Source organism: Erinaceus europaeus, chromosome 13 (genome assembly GCF_950295315.1).
Source record: "Erinaceus europaeus chromosome 13, mEriEur2.1, whole genome shotgun sequence".
Taxonomy (NCBI): Eukaryota; Metazoa; Chordata; class Mammalia; order Eulipotyphla; family Erinaceidae; genus Erinaceus; species Erinaceus europaeus.
The window spans coordinates 19,313,483-19,332,471 of record NC_080174.1 but is presented as its reverse complement, the minus strand read 5'-3'; the positions used below and the strand labels follow the sequence as shown (position 1 = coordinate 19,332,471).

General features: G+C 37.9%; 1 protein-coding gene across 11 annotated transcripts in view; it reads right to left on the bottom strand.

Annotated features, from left to right (window-relative positions):
* SENP6 (SUMO specific peptidase 6) overlaps window positions 1-18,989 on the bottom strand; it is a 97,302-nt gene that overhangs the window by 2,818 nt on the left and 75,495 nt on the right. For 9 of the 11 annotated variants that reach the window (XM_060205404.1, XM_060205396.1, XM_060205397.1 and 6 more), the window contains 5 exons: window positions 15,533-15,963; window positions 4,552-4,655; window positions 3,087-3,175; window positions 1,158-1,226; window positions 911-1,061 (listed from right to left, as the gene is read on the bottom strand). In XM_060205404.1, the coding sequence (XP_060061387.1) occupies window positions 911-1,061; window positions 1,158-1,226; window positions 3,087-3,175; window positions 4,552-4,655; window positions 15,533-15,963 (844 nt within the window). Of the gene's footprint in view, window positions 1-910; window positions 1,062-1,157; window positions 1,227-2,654; window positions 2,677-3,086; window positions 3,176-4,551; window positions 4,656-15,027; window positions 15,129-15,532; window positions 15,964-18,989 lie in introns of those variants that run through there. The other 2 variants (XM_060205405.1, XM_060205406.1) reach the window with 2 other exon arrangements.

Sequence of the window (18,989 nt, the reverse complement as noted above, 5' to 3'; positions counted from 1 at the left end):
CAGAAGCCAGAGCTTCCACCTTCTGTAACCCATAATGATCCACAAGGTACCAAGGGAGGGGGTTGGATATGGAGTTCTGGGGGTGGGAACTGTGTGGAACTGCACCCCTCCTATCCTATAGTCTTGTCAATATTTGCATTTTAAAAATAAAAATAATAATAATAATAAAGGTTACCCCATATCTGCAACTTTGGTAGAACAGCTGTAGCCTACAACTGAGGGATTTAGGATTCGGAACTCTGGTGGTGGGAACAGCGGTGCAGTGTTAGGTTATAAGTGTTATCTTGTAAATTTGTAAATCAGTATTAAATCACTAACAAAATTTCTTAAGGCAGTCTGAATAACTTTTAGATAGTTATTTTTTCAATAATGAGAAAAAGAGGAGAATCAGAGCCTCACTCTGACCCATGCAATGCTAGGGGTCAAACTCGGGACCTCCTGTCTGAGAGTCCAATGCCTTGTCCATTGTGCCACCCCCTGAGCCACTAGGGATAGACTGGTTTTTTTTCCTTTCTTTTTGTCAACATTTTTATTTAAAAAACATTTTATTTGATTTTAGACAGTGATTTATAAGACTCTAAGATAATAGGGGTATAGTCCCACACCACTCCCACCAAAGTTATGTGGCTCCCACACACCCAAAACAACCACATAGTTCTGGGCAGAGACTGCCTAAGGTAGAAAAGGCCAGGGAAGAGGAAAAGCTGATCACTGATCAGGAATGATGTTGGTAAACTTTAGGTTTGATGAAGTATCAAGATTTCATGACTTCAAATTGATGCAAGTTGGGAGTTTTTATTCCATACAATAATTCTTGAAAGGATTATTTTCAAACTTATTATACTTTCTTGGTTATAAGATAAAATACACTATTTTACTACTTATTTTATCAGAGTAAACTGAAACCCACCTCAAAAAAGCTTTCTACATACTGCAATACATATACACCACAATCACTGAAGTTGTTTTGCTGGGGTACTTTTGGATTAGAGCCTTTCATTACATCTTTGGAAAAACTTCTTTTGCTTCCTTTTTTAACTTCCCATTCCACCTCTAGATACCTGCAATAATGCATATATAGTAAGAATATGTCGGTATATAAGCACAGTTTGTCATTCCCAAAGAATACCAAGTATGAGGTGCAATTCTGGACTTACTCTCTTAAAATTTTTACAACATTTGACCGAGAAGGACCTCTAAGTGAGTCCATCAGTAGGATACAAGGTCTGTAGAACAGAAATGAACAAACATTATTTCGCACATGTACAAACCATTGTACTTACTGTTGAGTGTAAAACATTAATTCCCCAATACATTATTTTGCAAAAAGATGTGTATGAGCAATAAAATTTATATGCTCTATAGGGAATTTACAAGTCTATTTATGACTGGTTTCTTCACAAGTTCGCTAAAAGGCAGATATCAAACTTGCCTATTTTTGTCAATGCATCTTATTTAAATAAAACTTGATATGTCAATTAAACAAATTTCAAAATCCTCAGAATTCTCTTTGAATAGTTCCGTGAAATGGGAAAAAATGAATTATATAGTCATATATATCTTAATTAAATACTTAAAACCCATAGCTTATTTAACCATAATTCAATTATGAATATATTTCCCTAAAGTTCCATAGTTGTCTCCTAAAAACACTTCAGAGCATTCAACATATTTAATCTTCAAATTTTTCTATTAAACCAGGTAGAAGAGAAAGTCTAAATTAGTGCAAGATAACCCATTTCTTTTTCTTAAGACTTTAAAAAAATATATTTATTTATTTATTCCCTTTTGTTGCCCTTGTTGTTTTATTGTAGTTGTTGTTGATCTCGTTGTTGTTGGATAGGACAGAGAGAAATGGAGAGAGGAGGGGAAGACAAAGAAGGGGAGAGAAAGATAGACACCTGCAGTCCTGTTTCACCGCTTGTGAAGTGATTCCCCTGCAGGTGGGGGAGCCAGGGGCTCGAACCAGGATCCTTACACTGGTCCTCGTGCTTAGCGCCACCTGCGCTTAACCCGCTGTGCTACCGCCCGACTCCCAAGATAACCCATTTCTATCTAAGAATTTCAGATACCTTGAAGGAGACCTCAGAACAAGGACATCTGTAAGCCCAAACAGACTTGCTGTCATCTGGGATTTATTATCTAGCCTATGTCCTTAAGGACAGTCTGAGTCACTCAACTACCTTGATATAGTAGCTATGGAAGAAGAGTAGACCAGAATCTCCATGTTCCTAATTTAAATGACAGTGCCTTGTTCTTTTCTGCTCCAAATAAGTCACTGCAGGGATTGGGTGCTGGTTAAGAGCACATGTGATGCACAAGTACTCGGATTCAAGTTCCCAGCCTCGACCTGCAGGGGAAAAGCTTTGCAAGTGGTGAAGCAGTGCTATAGTTGTCTGTCTCTCATCCCTTCTATCTCCCCCTTCCCTCTTGATATCTGAATCTATCCAATAAATAGATGTAATAATATTTTTTTTTAAAGGTGGTGAATTTATCTTCTGCACCTCATTTTGGATAGAGCTTGAAGGAATCAATATTAAGTGAGATAAACCAGAAAGAGAAGGATGAATAAGGGATGATCCCACTTATAGAAGGGACAACACAAAACAGAACTTGAACTGGAGTTGGTGTATTACTCCAAAGTAAAGAACTCTGGGGTGGGGGTGTGTTCAGGTCCTGGAACATGATGGAGGACTGAATTGTTACGAGGAAAACTGAGAACTGTTACACATGTACAAACTATTGTACTTTACTGTCAACCGTAAACCATTAATCCCAATAAGGGGGGAAAAATCCTTACTATCAAATATGTTAAAAAAAAATTAAGTCACTGCATATCCAAAAGGGGGTGACGGCTCTTTTTAAGATACATGCATGCGCACACAACCTTTTATTCACTCTCCCCAACTTGAACCATGGACATTGGGCAGGCAAGCTCCAGTTCTCCTCACTGACCCTACCCTGATAATCTCTGTGACATTTGCATAATGATGTATTTAAGTAAAAACTGTCCACTTATATTTTATTCTACAAGTACTTATATAGAAATTATTACATTGTCTGTAGGATGTACAGTTAATGCTTACTGTTTACAGATATTAGGCTTTAAATGCCATTGTCCTATTTCTGAATTGCAGTTGTCATCACCTAGGAATCCATCATCGCTGCTATCATCCTATAAAAGACAAATCTACTGTCAGTATGAAAAAGTAAACAAATCTAAACAACTAATAATCCAACAAAATAGCATTATAAAGGATACACGACTTTAACCAGGTCACAACTTGGCCCTGGTTTATGGTGGTGTCATGGACTGAACTGGGACGTCAGAGCCTCAGACTTCAAAGTCGTGGCCCCCTCCCTCATCCACCCACTCACCCACACATAGCTGTTCTACTATCTCCCCAGCACTGAAAAATATTTTTTAGGGGGCTGGGCAGTGGTGTAGCAGGTTAAGTGTACATGGCGCGAAGCCCAAGGACCCACCTAAGGATCCCGGCTCGAGCCCCCAGCTCCCCACCTGCAGGTAGGTCGCTTCACAGGCGGTGAAGCAGTTCTCCCCCTCTCAATTTCTCTCTGTTCTATCTAACAACAGCAATAACAACAACAATAATAAACAACAAGGGCAACGAAAGGAAAAAAAAATAGCCTCCAGGAGCAGTGGATTCCTAGTGCAGGCACCAAATCCCAGCAAAAAAAAAAAAAAAAAAAAAAAAATTATATATATATATATATAATTTTTTTTTTTTTAAAGAGCATTTGTTCTTAGGGTAGAGACAGAGAAATGACAGCATCATTCAGCTCTGGTTTATGTTGGCACTGGGACTTAAGTGATACTAAAGGATTCTTTAAATTTTTTCCCTCAATAAAAAAGTTATTTTTAGAATAGTAAGTGAAAGGAAAAACATTTTTCTAAGGTGGATAATATTAGTTTAGTCCACAGCAGCTTAAAAAAAAAATTCCCAAAACACCCTTACTAAATAAAATACAAAACAAAAATATATCAAGTAGTATATGTTATATATTATATATAATTATTATTACATTATAATAATACATACATCCCTACAACTTTATAGGTGAAACTAAGGTGGGTTTTGTTTGTTTGTTTTTAAAGAGATGAAGTTCAACTCTAGAAGGCATGATAAGTTATTGACTAAAAGAATTACCAGTAGGACTCCAGAGGGAATTTTTTTGGGTCTGGCGAGATAGCTTAGCCTATCCAAGAAGAACCCTGCATGTCTAAAACCCCACAGTTCACCCCAGAACCACTGTGTGTCTGATGTGAGCAGTGCTTTAGACCCCTCTTCTCTCTTCACAAACAAGCCTTATGTATTTTTTTCTTAGAGAGAGAAAGAGAGCGAGAGAGTGAGTACATCAGCAGTGCTCTGTGTCCACAGAACTTCCACTGGTGCTGGGGTTAAAGCCTGGAATGTGAAGTGGTAGGGTGCTCATTCCAGTGCATGAACTGTTCCCCCAGACCACATACATGAATCTGTGAAAGGAACAAGAGTTGTCACCGACAACTCAGAATTGTTTGCCAAATTTTACCTGGTTATCCTGATCTTCTGAGAAGTCGATGAGCTCATCTTCAGGGGTTTTACTACCTTCAGCTGACTCATCGCTATAGTTTAATCTGATTTTGCTTAACCCATCTGTATCAATAGGAAACATTAAGAAATAACAGACATGTATACACAATTGATTATGTATGGTATTCATTTTAGCTGTAATAATTAAGTAAAATAGACTTGCTTTTGAACAAACAATGAACAGAATCATTGTGGTAGGTATAGCAGTTTTGGATGAGTTCCCCAGAGCTGTATGTTCCCTTCATGTTTGGTTAAATTCTTTGAACTTTCAATAAAATGAGACACAACCAAATACAGGTATAGGTAGTAATGAAATAACTGACTCGTGTGAGAGTTGAAATGAAAACTTTTAAAAGTATGTTTTAACAATCTAAATCCTGGGGCCCAAGCAAAGGCACACTTGGTTAAGGGCACGTTACCATTCTCAAAGGGTGGGGTTTGAGCCCCTGCATCCCACCTGTAGGGCAGAGTGGTGAAGCAGGTCTATAGGTGTCTATCTTTCTCTCCTCCCCCTCTTCAATTTCTCCCTGTCCTAGTAAATAAAATAGAAAAGGAGGGGCGGCTTCTGGGAGCAATGGATTTATGGTGCTGGCACCGAGCCCCATCGATAAGCCTGTTGGCAAGAAAGAAAGAAAGAAAGAAAGAGAGGGAGAGAGAGAGAGAGAGAGAGAAAGACAGACAGACAGACAGACAGACAGACAGAAAAGGAGAGGAACTACACTAAATCCTACACCACAAGCCAGAGCTAAGTAATGAGCTCTGGTTAAAAAAAACCTCAAGTTTGGGAGTCCGGCGGTAGCATAGTGGGCTAAGCGCAGGTGGTGCAAAGCGCAAGGACCCGTGTAAGGAACCCGGTTTGAGCTCCCCGCTCCCCAGCAGGGGAGTTGATTTACAGGCATATGCTTTCCAGTGAAATCATTGACATATGCATATAATTTCATTATGTAATAGGACCATAGAGTTTTCTTTCTATCCTCCCTCCCAAGAAGGCAGAATAAAATTCTGACAAATTATCAAAAAATAATTAAGAGTACTGTCAGAAGACAGAATGTGAAGACAGAAAGATAAAATGAGGCCCTTTCAAGATATGAATCTACATGCTGTGATTGGAAACAAACTATTTGAAATAACTAATAAAACTGATGATCCCTTTGTTGCTCAAATTAATTTTTATATTTTTAAATGAATTTATATATATTTATAAATTATACATTTTTTAAAAGAGCATTTGTTCTTAGGGTAGAGACAGAGAAATGACAGCATCACACAGCTCTGGTTTATGTTGGCACTGGGACTTAATGATAAGGATTCTTTTAAATTTTTCCCTCAATAAAAAAGTTTTTTTGTTGCCTCCAGGGCTATTGCTGGGGCTCAGTGCCTGTACTAGGAATCCACTGGTCCTGGCAGTCATTTTCCTTTTGAAGCTAAAGCACCTGCATTCAAGTAAAATTTGTCTAAAGCCTAAGGCAATTCAGAATTTGTTAATTACAACTACTGAGTATTCTAGCATGAAATCACTCCTATGCACAAAGATGTCATGTAAGTATAAACTTGAACTGTTAGAAACTAACAGTACTTAATGTAGTACTAACAGTACTAATGTACTTCTCAAAAAGAAAAAAAAGGCTAGATAAATAATTTAGTATATTAAAAATCCTTCAATTATTCATCTCCTGGTAAACAATGTCCTGATATAAAACTGAGGGGTGACTCACTCTTCTCCCAATCTATCCCAGTTCCTAAGGGCTTCTAATGTAGTGAGGTGACCTGAAGATGTGGAGGAGCATGGCTTTAGAATTCAAACACATACAATTTTCATGTACCATATGGCAAGAGAAGCACTCGAAATAAAGCCCGGCTGAAAATAGCAAGTGGAAATAGTGACACCACACACACATCATTACTTTTCTACAACTGATCATAAAAGATCTAACTCTTGTGATAAGATACAGTTCCATTTAGTATGGCATGTAATCTGACATCAATATTGAACACTTTGATGGCTAAAACTACATTTTAAAAAAACTGCCTTGAAAAACAAGATCAGAACAGAAAACACTAAAGCAGAACTAGAACTGAAGATGGTGTATTGCAACAAAGTAAAAAACTTGGGTGGGTGAGGGGGAGGGTCCAAGTGCTGAAACAAGATAGCAGAGGGCCTAGTGGGGGTTGTACGGTTATGTGGAAAACTGGGAAATGTTATGCATTTACTACCTACTGTTGACTGTAAACCATTAAACCCCCAATAAAGAAATTTAAAAAACTGCCTAAAATACTCTATACAAAATTTATTATACTCCCCTAGGAGAAATCCATTACTGAGCTATATTAATCAATCATACTACAAAATTTTCCATAAGTTCTTATTATCTTAATTTTAACATCATCATTTTATATACAGAACAGACTGCCTAACCATCCTCCCTAAGGTAGCAAAGGCACCTTCAAAAAGTACTCAAACCTAAATGCACTTTTTGGGTGAGTGGTAGCTTATACAAATCTAATGTAAACTGCACAGACCCAATCTAGAGCATCACTTTTCAAATTACTATCTTCAATAATTCTAAACAGTACTAAAAATACAAAAGACATTGCAATTAAAAAAAAAAAGTAATCCACTATTAATCACAAATAAAAAAATGAAGAAAGAAAGAAGACATCCATCTATAGAGCACACTACAAAGATGCTGGTACACTTCAGAAATATCCTGGGAATGGTTCTGCACCAGTACAATAAAATGAAGACACAGCAAGAAAGAAAGCCACTCTGGGGGGAGGGTGTAGGCGGTGGCTCACCTAGTCAAGCACGCACAGTACTTAGCGCAAGGAGCCAGGTTTAAGGCCCCCGCTCCTCACCTGCAGAGAGGAAGTTTCCCAGGCAACTCAGCAGGTCTGTAGGTGTCTATGTCTCTCCCTCTCTACCTCCCGCCCATCTCACTCAATTTCTCTCTGTCCTATCCGATGAAATGGGAGAAATGGCCTCCAGGGATAGTGGGTTGGTAATGCCAGCATTGAGCCCCAACAATAACCCTGAAGGCAAAAACAAAACCACAAATGGATTCTTGGTTTCCTCAGTATTTTTGTTAGTTTTACATTACAGGTAGGTAGTCTATTAAGTATACACTAGCACTGTCTTTGAAAATGCATAAAGATTAATTTTATTTTGAACAAATGCTATTAGTGAGCTGTTGCAAAAATGGAGCTGTTAAGTTTGCTTAATGCTGGGTTGCTAAAACATTTACTTTGTAAATATGCAACATTTGCGAGGACTCACTAAAGCAAAACACAATAAAATAAGATATGCCTGTAAATTAAGTTTCCTTTAAGGAAGACAGCTATAGTTACACACATATTAAATATAAAATAAATGCACAAAATTAGAATGAAGAGATACTATAAAAGTGAACTCAATAAATCATATTACTCTTTCCTTCAGTTGGTCATTACTAGGATTTGTGAGGATGTTAACTAAAAAAGTAACTAGTTACCACTGGCATTTAAGGAATTTGTAATTTATGAAGCCCCAAGCTTTATCTCATTGCTTTGACTCATGTGCTTTAATTTTTAATTAGAATTCATATTAAATTATGAGATCTCTAATCAAAAGGGAATTTTAAATATGTAATTCCATAGGCATAATTCTCATACTATACAATTTGCAAATTTAAAGTATATTATTTAGAGATTTGTAGCACATTCACATGTATGTACTACCATCCCAATAGCAATCTTTGACTATTTCCATGACATTTTAAATCTCAAAAAGAAACCCTCAGTCCTGAAGCTGGAGACATAGTGGTAGAGCAAATGTTTCACATGTATGAGGTCTTGGATTTGATTTCCTGCATCGAGAAACAACACAAAGATATTGCTAGATAGTGGTAAGAACTTGGGCTCAAGTTCCCAGACTCCCACCTGCAGGGTAGGCAGGCAGTCCTTATGAGCAGTGGAACAATACTTAAGGTGCCTCCTTTTTCTCTACCTCTCTTCCTCTGTATCAACCCCTGTCAAAACGAAGAGAAAAGGGGGAAGGAAAAGAAAAGAGAAAAAAAGAAAAAAACAGTTGCCTGGAATGATGTAGTCATGCACCCACTGTGCCTCAGTGGTAATCCTAATGGCAAAACAAAACAGACAGAAACCAGTAAGAAATCCCAGGCACAAGGGCGGGGGAGACAGCATAATGGTTATGCAAACAGACTCTCATGCCTGAGGCTCCTAAGTCCCAGGTTCAATCCCCCGCTCCACCATAAGCCTGAGCTAAGCAGTGCTCTGGTGTTTCTCTCTCCTCTCTTCATCTCTCTCAAAAATAAAATTAATAAAAAAAAAAAAAATTAAAAAAAAAAAAAAAAGAAATCCCAGGCACAGTATGATGACTTGGGTGGAGCAATGGCGGCCTCATCATGAAATGTTGGTTCCCCCCCCCAGAATACAAGTACTACAACAAACCAACGAACTTCATCAGAGAACAGCTGGTGTTCCTGGTAAAGAAAGGAACACCACTATCTGAAGGCTGGTGATTTTGTGTGGATAGGTGCCATATTTGTAGTGGCTTTAAATCCATGCAGCAGATTTAAAGTGCCCATGTAACCGCTCAGGGACCAAGTGGCTTAAGAAAAGGAGCTGGGGATTGTTGTTTTAGAGCTGCAGAAGCCCAGAGGATGGGACACTACTTTTGTGGCAGCAAGAAGTCAACCAAACTCTAAGATATCTCAGTTGCTCTGCAGAAGAAGTGACTTGGAATTTACAGCAGAGTTCCTACTTTTAGGTATCAGTTTGTGAAGAGACAGAGGTCTGGGACAACTACTCCACTCCACCTTCCTTTAAGCGCCACTTGCTGGCCAGCAACAGAAACCAAAAGAGGTGAGTAAAACTAAGAAAACCCCAACAATGAGAAATCAAGATGGTCAGGTACTTAGTAATGTAGATCCAGAAGAAAAAGACTTTAGGAACTGTAATGTCAGGAAATTTGAACAATAAAAAGCTCTCAACTTGAGGATAAATGGATTAAGAAGGAAATGCATGACCTCAAAGAGTCACTTGACAGGAAAATGGAGAATTTGAAAACAGAGTTACAGGGTGTGAAGGACATTCTGAATGCATTACAATCTCGCATAGCAGGCCAAAGAAGCAGGCTGACCTACATAGAAGAGAAATCAGAGACAGAAAACAAAATGACAACACTCACTGACTTCAAAGTATAAACAGGGGAAAAAAAAAAAAAGGCAATACTTCAAGGGACTGAAAACTCCATTAAAAAAGCATATTTCAGGGAGTCTGGCAGTAGCACAGTGAGCTAAGCACACATGGCGCAAATGCGCACACAATGGTGCGAATGCACACACATGGCGCAAAGCGCAAGGACCAGCGTAAGGATCCTGGTTCAAGCCTCCGGCTCCCCACCTGCAGGGTAGTTGCTTCAAAAGCGGTGAAGCAGGTCTGCAGGTGTCTATCTTTCGCTCCCCGCTTTGTCTTCCCTGCCTCTCTCCATTTCTCTCTGTCCTATCCAACAACGATGACAACAACAACAGCAATAATAACTACAATAAAAAAAAAAAAAACAAGGGCAACAAAAGGGAAAATAAATAAATATTAAGAAAAAAAAAGCAAATTTCAGAATTATATGGGCCTCAAAAAAGAGGAGAAAAAGACGGAAGCAGAAATCATACTGAGGGAGTCGGGCTTTAGCAGAGCAGGTTAAGCGCACGAGGCGCAAAGCTCAAGAGCTGGCGTGAGGATCCCGGTTAGAGCCCCCGGCTCCCCACCTGCAGAAGGGTCGCTTCACAAGTGGTGAAGCAGGTCTGCAGGTATCTTTCTCTGCCCCTCTGTCTTCTTCATCTCTCTCCATTTCTCTCTGTCCTATCCAACAACGATAACAATAACTACAACAATAAAACAAGGGTAACAAAAGGGAATAAATATTTTTAAGAATAAAGAAATCACACTGAAACAAATAATAGAAAATTTCCCAAATCTTGGATTTGGTAAGGCAGTAGGTTGTTCAGGAAGCAGAGAGAACTCTCAAATTTCTTTTTTTCTCTTTTTGCCCCCAGGCTTATTAAGTGGGGCTCAGACCTGGCACTACAAATCCACTGCTCCTGGCAGCCTTTTTCCTCATTTTATTGGGTAAGACAGAGAGAAATTGAGAGGGGGATGGAGATAGAGAAGGAAAAAGGTAGACACAGGTAAACTGCTTTACCACTTGTGAAGCATACGCACCGCAGGGGGCTTGAACCTGAATCCTGCGCAGGTCCTTGCAATTTGTACTATGTTTTTAACGAGGTGTACCACTGCCTGGCTCCCTCAAATTTCTAAACTCAAGCAGACCTACAATAAGACATATCACTGTGAAACTATCAAAAGTCAAGAGCAAAGAAAAAATTACACAAGCTGGCAGAGAAAAGAAGAATGTGACTTATAAAGGCAGTGTAATCAGATGAGAGCGGTATATTCGAGGTTTTAAAAAAATAACAAGTATCGGTCATACATGATTTATCTTGTAAGACTATAATCCAAATATGAAGGTAAATCCAAACAGTTCCAGACATACAGAAGCTGTATAAGTACCACGCGACTGACTGCATCACTGGAGCTCCAAGACATACAAAAGCTAAAGGGGTTTGTCACTGCCAGATCTGCCTTGTAAGAGTCACTGAAGGGAGTCGGGTGGTAGAGCAAAGGTTAATTAAGCGCAAGGACCAGTGTAAGGATTCCAGTTCGAGCCCCTGGCTCCCCACCTGCAGGGGAGTAGCTTCACAGGTGGTGAAGCAGGTCTGCAGGTGTCTATCTTCCTCTCTCCCTCTCTGTCTCTCTGACTTCCCCATCTCTCTCCATTTCTCTCTGTCCTAGCCAGCAACAACTACAACAATAAAACAAGGGCAACAAAAGGGAATAAATAAATATAAACAAAGTTATTGAGATGAGGAGTCAGGTGATAGCGCAGCCGGCTAAGCGCACGTGGCGCCAAGCGCAAGGACCAGTGACCAGAGTTAAGGATCCCTTTCAAGCCCCCCTCCCCACCTACAGGGAGGTCGCTTCATAGGCGGTGAAGCAGGTCTGCAGGTGTCTTTCTCTCCCCCTTTCTATTTTCCCCTCCTCTCTCCATTTCTCTCTATCCTATCTAACAACGATGACATCAATAATAACAACAATTAAAAAAGGGCAACAAAAAAGGGAAAATAAATCTTTTTTAAAAAGTTACTGAAAGGAATGCCACAAAGAAACATGGGCCATCTAACACCCAACAAGGTACACAGTAAAACAGTTTCAAAAAATCTAAGCCACAGATATTGTGAAAACTTTAAAACACGACAAGGGAGAAAGAAAGGAAAGACGATGTTTCTGCAAAGAACACTGAGAAAAAAGTTTGTAATAAAAGACTCTTAGATGTATTCAGAAATATTTTATGTATAAATCATATATAGTTCTATATAGATGTACAATTCTATGTATGTCTTAAATGATATTTTTTCTCTAGTACATTTTAGTATTTCTTCTATCTTCTTTTTCCCCCCTCATCCTTTTTCAGCACATATAATAATAACTTGGTTCTTTTGTATTCATAGACTCATGTTGTTATAGTTTATATCTGTCAGAGAAATGAAACAACCAGATAGTCTTGCTCATATGTACAATATAAAGACCTGATACAAGGGGCCGCTGGGCAGTGCTGCATCAGGCTGAGCACACGTTACCATGCACAAGGACCTGGGATCCATCTTGCTCCCTACCTGCAGGAAGATAGCTTTATGAGCAGTAAAGCAGGTCTGCAGATGTTTATCTTCCTCTTCCCCCCACCCCCAATTTCTCTGTCCTATCAAAGTAGGAAAAAGAGAGAGATGGGAAGAGAAAGAAAAAGAAAAAAAAAAGGTGAGGGTGGGGTGGGATGTAGATAGAAAATCAATGGCTACTGGTAGCTGTGGATTTGTGCTGCTGGCACTGAGACTTAGCAATGGTCTGGGAAAGGTGGGGTGTGGGGGAAAGGCAGTCAAACCATAACTAAGACTTTGTGAAAACTATGCTGGGTATCCTTGGAAGAGGGTGGAGAGCCAGGGTGGACGATGGGGGGGGGGGGGGGTGTTTGCACAGAACTGTGATGATCTTGTAAGCCATTATAAAGCAATGTAGAGTAAGGGGGGGGGGATCCTGAATCCTTTAGTTTTTAAAATTTCATTTATTAATTAATGGCAGGTAGGGAAGAGAGAGAGGGAGAGCATCACTCTTGCACAAGCAATGGTAGGAACTGAACTCCAGGCCTCATGCTTCCAAGCCCGGCACCTTAGCCCCTGTGTTACCACCTGGGTGACAAATTGTGGGTTATTTTTGTTGTTGTTGTTTGTTTTTAAGAGAAAGATTATCTTTTTTTTCTGTGTTATTATTATTTTGGCCTCCAGGGTTATTGCTGGGGCTCGGTGCGTGTACTGCGAATCCACAGCTCCTGAAGGCCATTTCCCCCATTATGCTGACCTTGTTATTGCTGTTGTTGTTGCCAGATAAGACGAGAGAGAAATGGAGAGAGGAGGGGAAGACAGAGAGGGGAAGACACTCCCCTTGCAGGTGGGGAGCTGGGGGCTCAAACCGGGATCCTTATGCAGGTCCTTGTGCTTTGTACTATGTGTGCTTAACCTGGTGTACTACTGCCTGGCCCCTCTTTCTGTATTTTTGACTTTTTATTTTATAGTATAGAGAGAAACTGAGAAGGGGGGGGGGACAGACACCTGCAACACTGCTTCACTGCTTGTGAAAATCCCTCTGGGGCCTTGAGCCCAGGTCCTTGTGCATGGTAACATGTGCACTTAACCAGGTGTGCCACCACTTGGCCACCCTAAATCCCTAAATGGGTGAATATGGTAAATGGTTTAGCTTTTTGATGAAACTGTCAAAAGAGCCTCCCAAAGCTGCCATAATACTTTGCATTTCCACTAATTCCTCCACTACCTCCTTACCAATGCCTATTAGTATCTGATTTTTTTGTTTATAGCCATACTAGCATGGTATAAGTGGTAGCTCACGTTGGTTTTCTGGTTTTTTATTAATATATATATATATATATATATATATATATATATATATATATATCCCCAAGCCTAGGACACACATATGCAATACCACTGGAATTCTTTATTTTGAGAAAGAGACTGAGATTAAGGCACCACTCCATAGCGTTGTGGTGCCATGGATAAAACCTAGAGCCTCAGAAAAGAGTAAGGCACATGTTGTACTCGCTGAGGCGTCTCCTGGTTTCCTCATTAGCCCCTATGATTTGCTTTATCTTCTCCTTAGGCCTAAGAGGGTCAACATCTTTTTGTGTGTTTACTGGTAGGATGTGGTGGAGATAACTAGCAACGTGCACCAACAGTGTGCTCCAAGTATGATTACTCTCTAGTGTGGCTATACTACACCGCCCCCCCCCCCTTATTTTTCCTTCAGATTTTACTGCTTGGATTATTGATGGAGCTTCCCAGAAACCTCTTTTTATTTTAATAGAGGGAGGGAGGGAAGGTAGGAGGGAGAGAAGAAAAGGAGGGTGGGAGGGAGTAGACACCGAAAGTGGTATTCCATTGCCCATTATGCTTGCCCCGGGAGGTAAGGACCAGAGATACGTAGCTGGGTCCTTGTGCATAGTGACACTACAATGCTTTGCTAATCATTTTGTTCCTACTCAAGTTTTGCTTTGTTTATACCTGGGGTGCTGCTCAGCTTTGGCTTACATTAGTACTGGTGACTGAACCTGAGACTTCAGAGCCTCAGGCATGAGAGCCGTTTTGTATAACCACGATACTGTCTCCCAGTCCTCCTACTCAAGGTTTAGAGTAACACGTGCATGCGTACACGTACACACACACACACACACACACACACACACAGCAGTACATAGTATTTACTGTACCCCTAGTTACATACTTCTTGTCTGATGAAACTGACTAAAAAGGGAGCTTGAAAGGGAAATACTTGTTTTGTCTGTCTACACTGTAAACCACTAACCCCCCCACCATAAAAATAAGGGAAAAAAGTCAAATAAACAAAGTATTTTTCTAAGAATTCAGTAACAGCTTCCTGACTTACTAAATAATATATAAACTGGTAGCAGTATCAAGAGTATGCTAAACATTCACAAATTCTGACAGGCTCTCTCTGAATTCACATAATTTCTTTAATGCCTTATAGATCTATTTATAGTTTAACAAGTTTGTGTGTGTGTACACACACATGCACCAGTTTTGTGGAACGGACCACTGAACATTGAGGCCAGAAAGGAAATTATACAATTGGCTTAACATGAAAGTTAAGTATTTGAACAGAAACCATAGATTTCCATAAAAAGTGCTACGATTATGGAACTGATTTAATGGGGAAAAGACAATTTATTAGAACTAAAGGGAAATTAAAAGAAGCAGGTTGGATCTGCGCCCGTTCCCATCAAAAACAATGAAGGAGATTGAGGAATAAGCAACTAACCTTTAATCTGAATGTCAACAATTATTTTGGAGGAGAAAGCTTTAATTTCTGCCTTTGGCCACTTGATCTCAATTTGCCCATCTGTAAATTGAGAAGATTGAACTAATTCACCTTACAGATCTAAGACTGCAACTATTGTTTATACCGAATACAGTAAATTTTCTATATAAAAAAAAAAAAATTAGTGAAAGTTCCTATAAATGGAAAATGTAGACCTATTACTAATTCTTAAAATTCACTCACTGTAAGGGTAAGGGGAAGATACTAACTGTAAAGAAAAAACAAAGATTTACTTTGAAATTACTGAAAGGTTCAAAATCTACTTTGCTGATTGTATGACTATATGAAAGGAACTAAATTATACATCAATAAACCTGATATTTTTAAAAACAAAAATATGCCCTGAAATCTTAATCCTATTTATTTTTAAAAAACTGTAATTTATTCTAAATACTTGGATTCTTTCAAATCATTGCGAAACATACCTGTATGATGCATAGGGCTTAAATATTCATTCTGTAGGCCATTCTCAATTTTTGTACTATCAACAACTTTGTGGCATGCAGATTCTCCTTTATTTGAGCCTTCGTTTTCTCCTGTGGTATGATTTACTTTTTTCAGACTACATTTCACACTGCATATGCTTTTTCGAAAACGAGTGTCACTTTCTTCCTGTTCAGCACTTGAATCACTTACAGCTATGCAATGCTTTCTGTTCAGCATCTTCTTAATTACAGGCTTGGCAGAAGAGTTTTGTGAACAACTGTCCATTTCACTGGCTGAAGGAGAAGAAATAGAACTGTCCTCTACGGTTGAACATTTTTGCATGACTGTATTTTCATGGTAATGAGGATTAGGTTCATACTTTGGTTTTTCCAAACCAGGAAAACAAACAACAGCCAAAAACCAGTGTGCACTGTAAAAAACAAATGAAACTACTGAATATATTATTGTAAAAGTTTATAGTTGGCAATACATATCAAGTAAAATGCTTTTATGAAGTTTTTGTGAACAAGTTTATTCAGAATGCCCAATTATTTATATTTTCAAATCAATCCACATGTGTAATCACTGATTCATTACAGAATATAATGCATATCTACTAAAAATTTACATTATTCTTACTGGAATTATGTAACCTATATTTGCTTTTATAAACTTTCTTGCACCATTTCTTGTATTTGGAATAAAAAAAATCTATTTTCTCAGGCTATTTAATGAGATGCAAATTATCTGTACAACTAAAGTTCCCATTAATCTTCCCTTTGTCCTGTTCATGCATAATGATAAAAAAATGCCTCAAAATTAAAATCTTCAGAGATGGAGATTACAGAATCAGGAATGTAACAAAACAGCAAAAACATTCTGTAATCTAATTTTCTTACTTCTGAGGTAGATAGCTTAATATTAAAACAACCTGATTCCATGCTATATTAAGATGTAAGTATATTAATAAGAAATAGCATATCAGATCATTTCATGAATTTTAATTAGTAGTACTATTTCAGCTAACAAGTAAGACATAGCTGAATTTAAGCTTCATAGTTCCCAAGAGGAGGCTATATAGATAAAACTGTAAGTACAGAAGCTGTATAGTTATATTTGTCAAACAATTCATTACTCTAACAAATGATTTTACTAAAAGTTCACTATCTGCTAGGCACAATGTTATGTATGGAATACAAAGACTTCAGAGAACGTAATAGCTGACTTTAGTATACGATGCATAATGAGTTTTCAATGCATAATATCTGCAAGAAAAAATTGACTAGACAACTCTGAAAGTTATTCCACCTTAGATCTGCAAAATATTAAGCAATTCTAAGAAACAGTACTATTTCTTCATCTAACAGCCTACGTGGAAGGGTGACAGGAGACTGGCTTTATTCTTGGTATTGTAAAGACAGATGGAGGAATGCTTCTTAGTAATTAGTCAATAGTATCTTAAAAACTCAGTTTGCATTAGAAAAACAACACACCAAATTCCTTAATACATCAACTCTTAGACATAGATGACTATACGTCACATTCCAATTTCAGAAATTAAAATGTGAAAAAAATGTTTTAAAATCTAATTAATAAGGCATATATACCACAGTAATTCTCAACTATAAAGTTCATCATTTTTTAAAACATTCTTTAATAATGACAACATGGATAAGTCATAAATTTTCTGTTACTTCACTGAATAACGAGGGAAAAATTCTTCACCTAACTAAAAGGAGAGAGGTGAATCAGATATACCTCAGGTCACTTTCAGTCTCTCAGATATCATTTTGCATTTATAACTCTTCAAACAGTAAATATATTGATCTTGAATTACCAGAAAAGACTAAAAAGGGTAACTTTTTAGTTACATACTAGATCCTGATGCCGTTATTTTCCTCCTCATAAATTTTAAACAAATAAGTTCTAAGTTTTAAAGTACAAAGAAATTAGTTATCACCAGGAAAATTAAATACAGAGAACAATATACAACAAGCTAAAATAACTAGTGTTTACTCATTTTGATATCATTAACTTTTGTTGCTTTACTGCTTTAATAAAAAAGGAGTCTTCATAACCTGAGGACTCTCATGTCATCAACCAGTGGGATAATCCTGCTGCAAAGTCCTTAGCTGACTCTAAGCCCTTTTATTCATTTTCCACCTTTCAGCAAGATAACTCAAGTACTGACCTATTGGGTTGTCAGAAAAGTCATGATACATGCAAAAATGTGTCATGACTTTTCCAACAACAATATAATTTCAATTCATATCAGGCACAGTGAAAAGAAAGGATGTAATTCTATCACTGAATTATGTGTACTTCAAATTTGATTTCTATTTAAACTTTCGTAATTCATTACTATCAAAATATTAAAACTATTATAAAAAACTATTACTACCAAATAGTTTTCTATATATAGCCTTTCTTCAGGTAGGTAACTTACATGTTACTTTTTTTTTATGACAAAATGGTGTTAACTTTATTTTGAGGTAAAGAAATTAAAAATAATTTTTAGCTATTTTTAAATAGCTACAAATTTTACTATGATACAATATCTAATTTTATATATTACACATATGTATTTATTTTAAATAGTGAGCAAATGCATTGCATCATAAGTCGCTCTTGTGTGGGAAGGCTTATTAGACACAAAATACAATTTTGTAAATCAATATTGTCTCTAATAAAAATAAATAAGAAAAAAAACGATGACACAAAGTAAGGTCATATCATAGTTTTTTTAAAAAATATTTATTTATTCCCTTTTGTTGCCTATGTTATTTTATTGTTGTAGTTATTATTGTTGTTATTGATGTCGTCATTGTTGGATAGGACAGAGAGAAATGGAGAGAGGAAGGGAAGACAGAGGGGGAGAGAGAGAGACATCTGCAGATCTGCTTCACTGGCAAGAATGCACAGTACTAGGTGCAAAGATCCAGGTTCAAGGCCTCAGACACAAAATGGGAGCATCTGCAAGCTGCATGGGGGAAGCTTCAACAGCAGTGAGTCTCTGCTTTCCTCTCTCTCCCTGCCTCTCCAATTTTATCAAAAAAAAAAAAAAAAAAGTCTAGGGGAGCAGTAGAATCATACAGCTGCAGAGCCCCAGTGAAAACCCCGTTGACAAAAGAAAAAGAAGACATTAAAAACCCTTCTACTGGTGAACTTAATATAGTATACAGAAATGCCGATTTCTTTTGATGAATACCTGAGACCTAAATAATGCAGTATCGCTTCAAAAACAAAACCAAACCCTAGTCTAAACTGCATAATACTACCCAGCACACCAATGTCTTTATTTTTTTGTTAAGAGTTTGTTTTAAACTAAGAACCAAATTCTTTATTTTTTACTGCAACTAGGGTTATCACTGGGGCTTGGTTGCCAGCACTATGAATCCACTGCTCTCCATTTATCTCCTCTTCTGTTTGATAGGGCAGAGAGAAACTGAAGAGGGG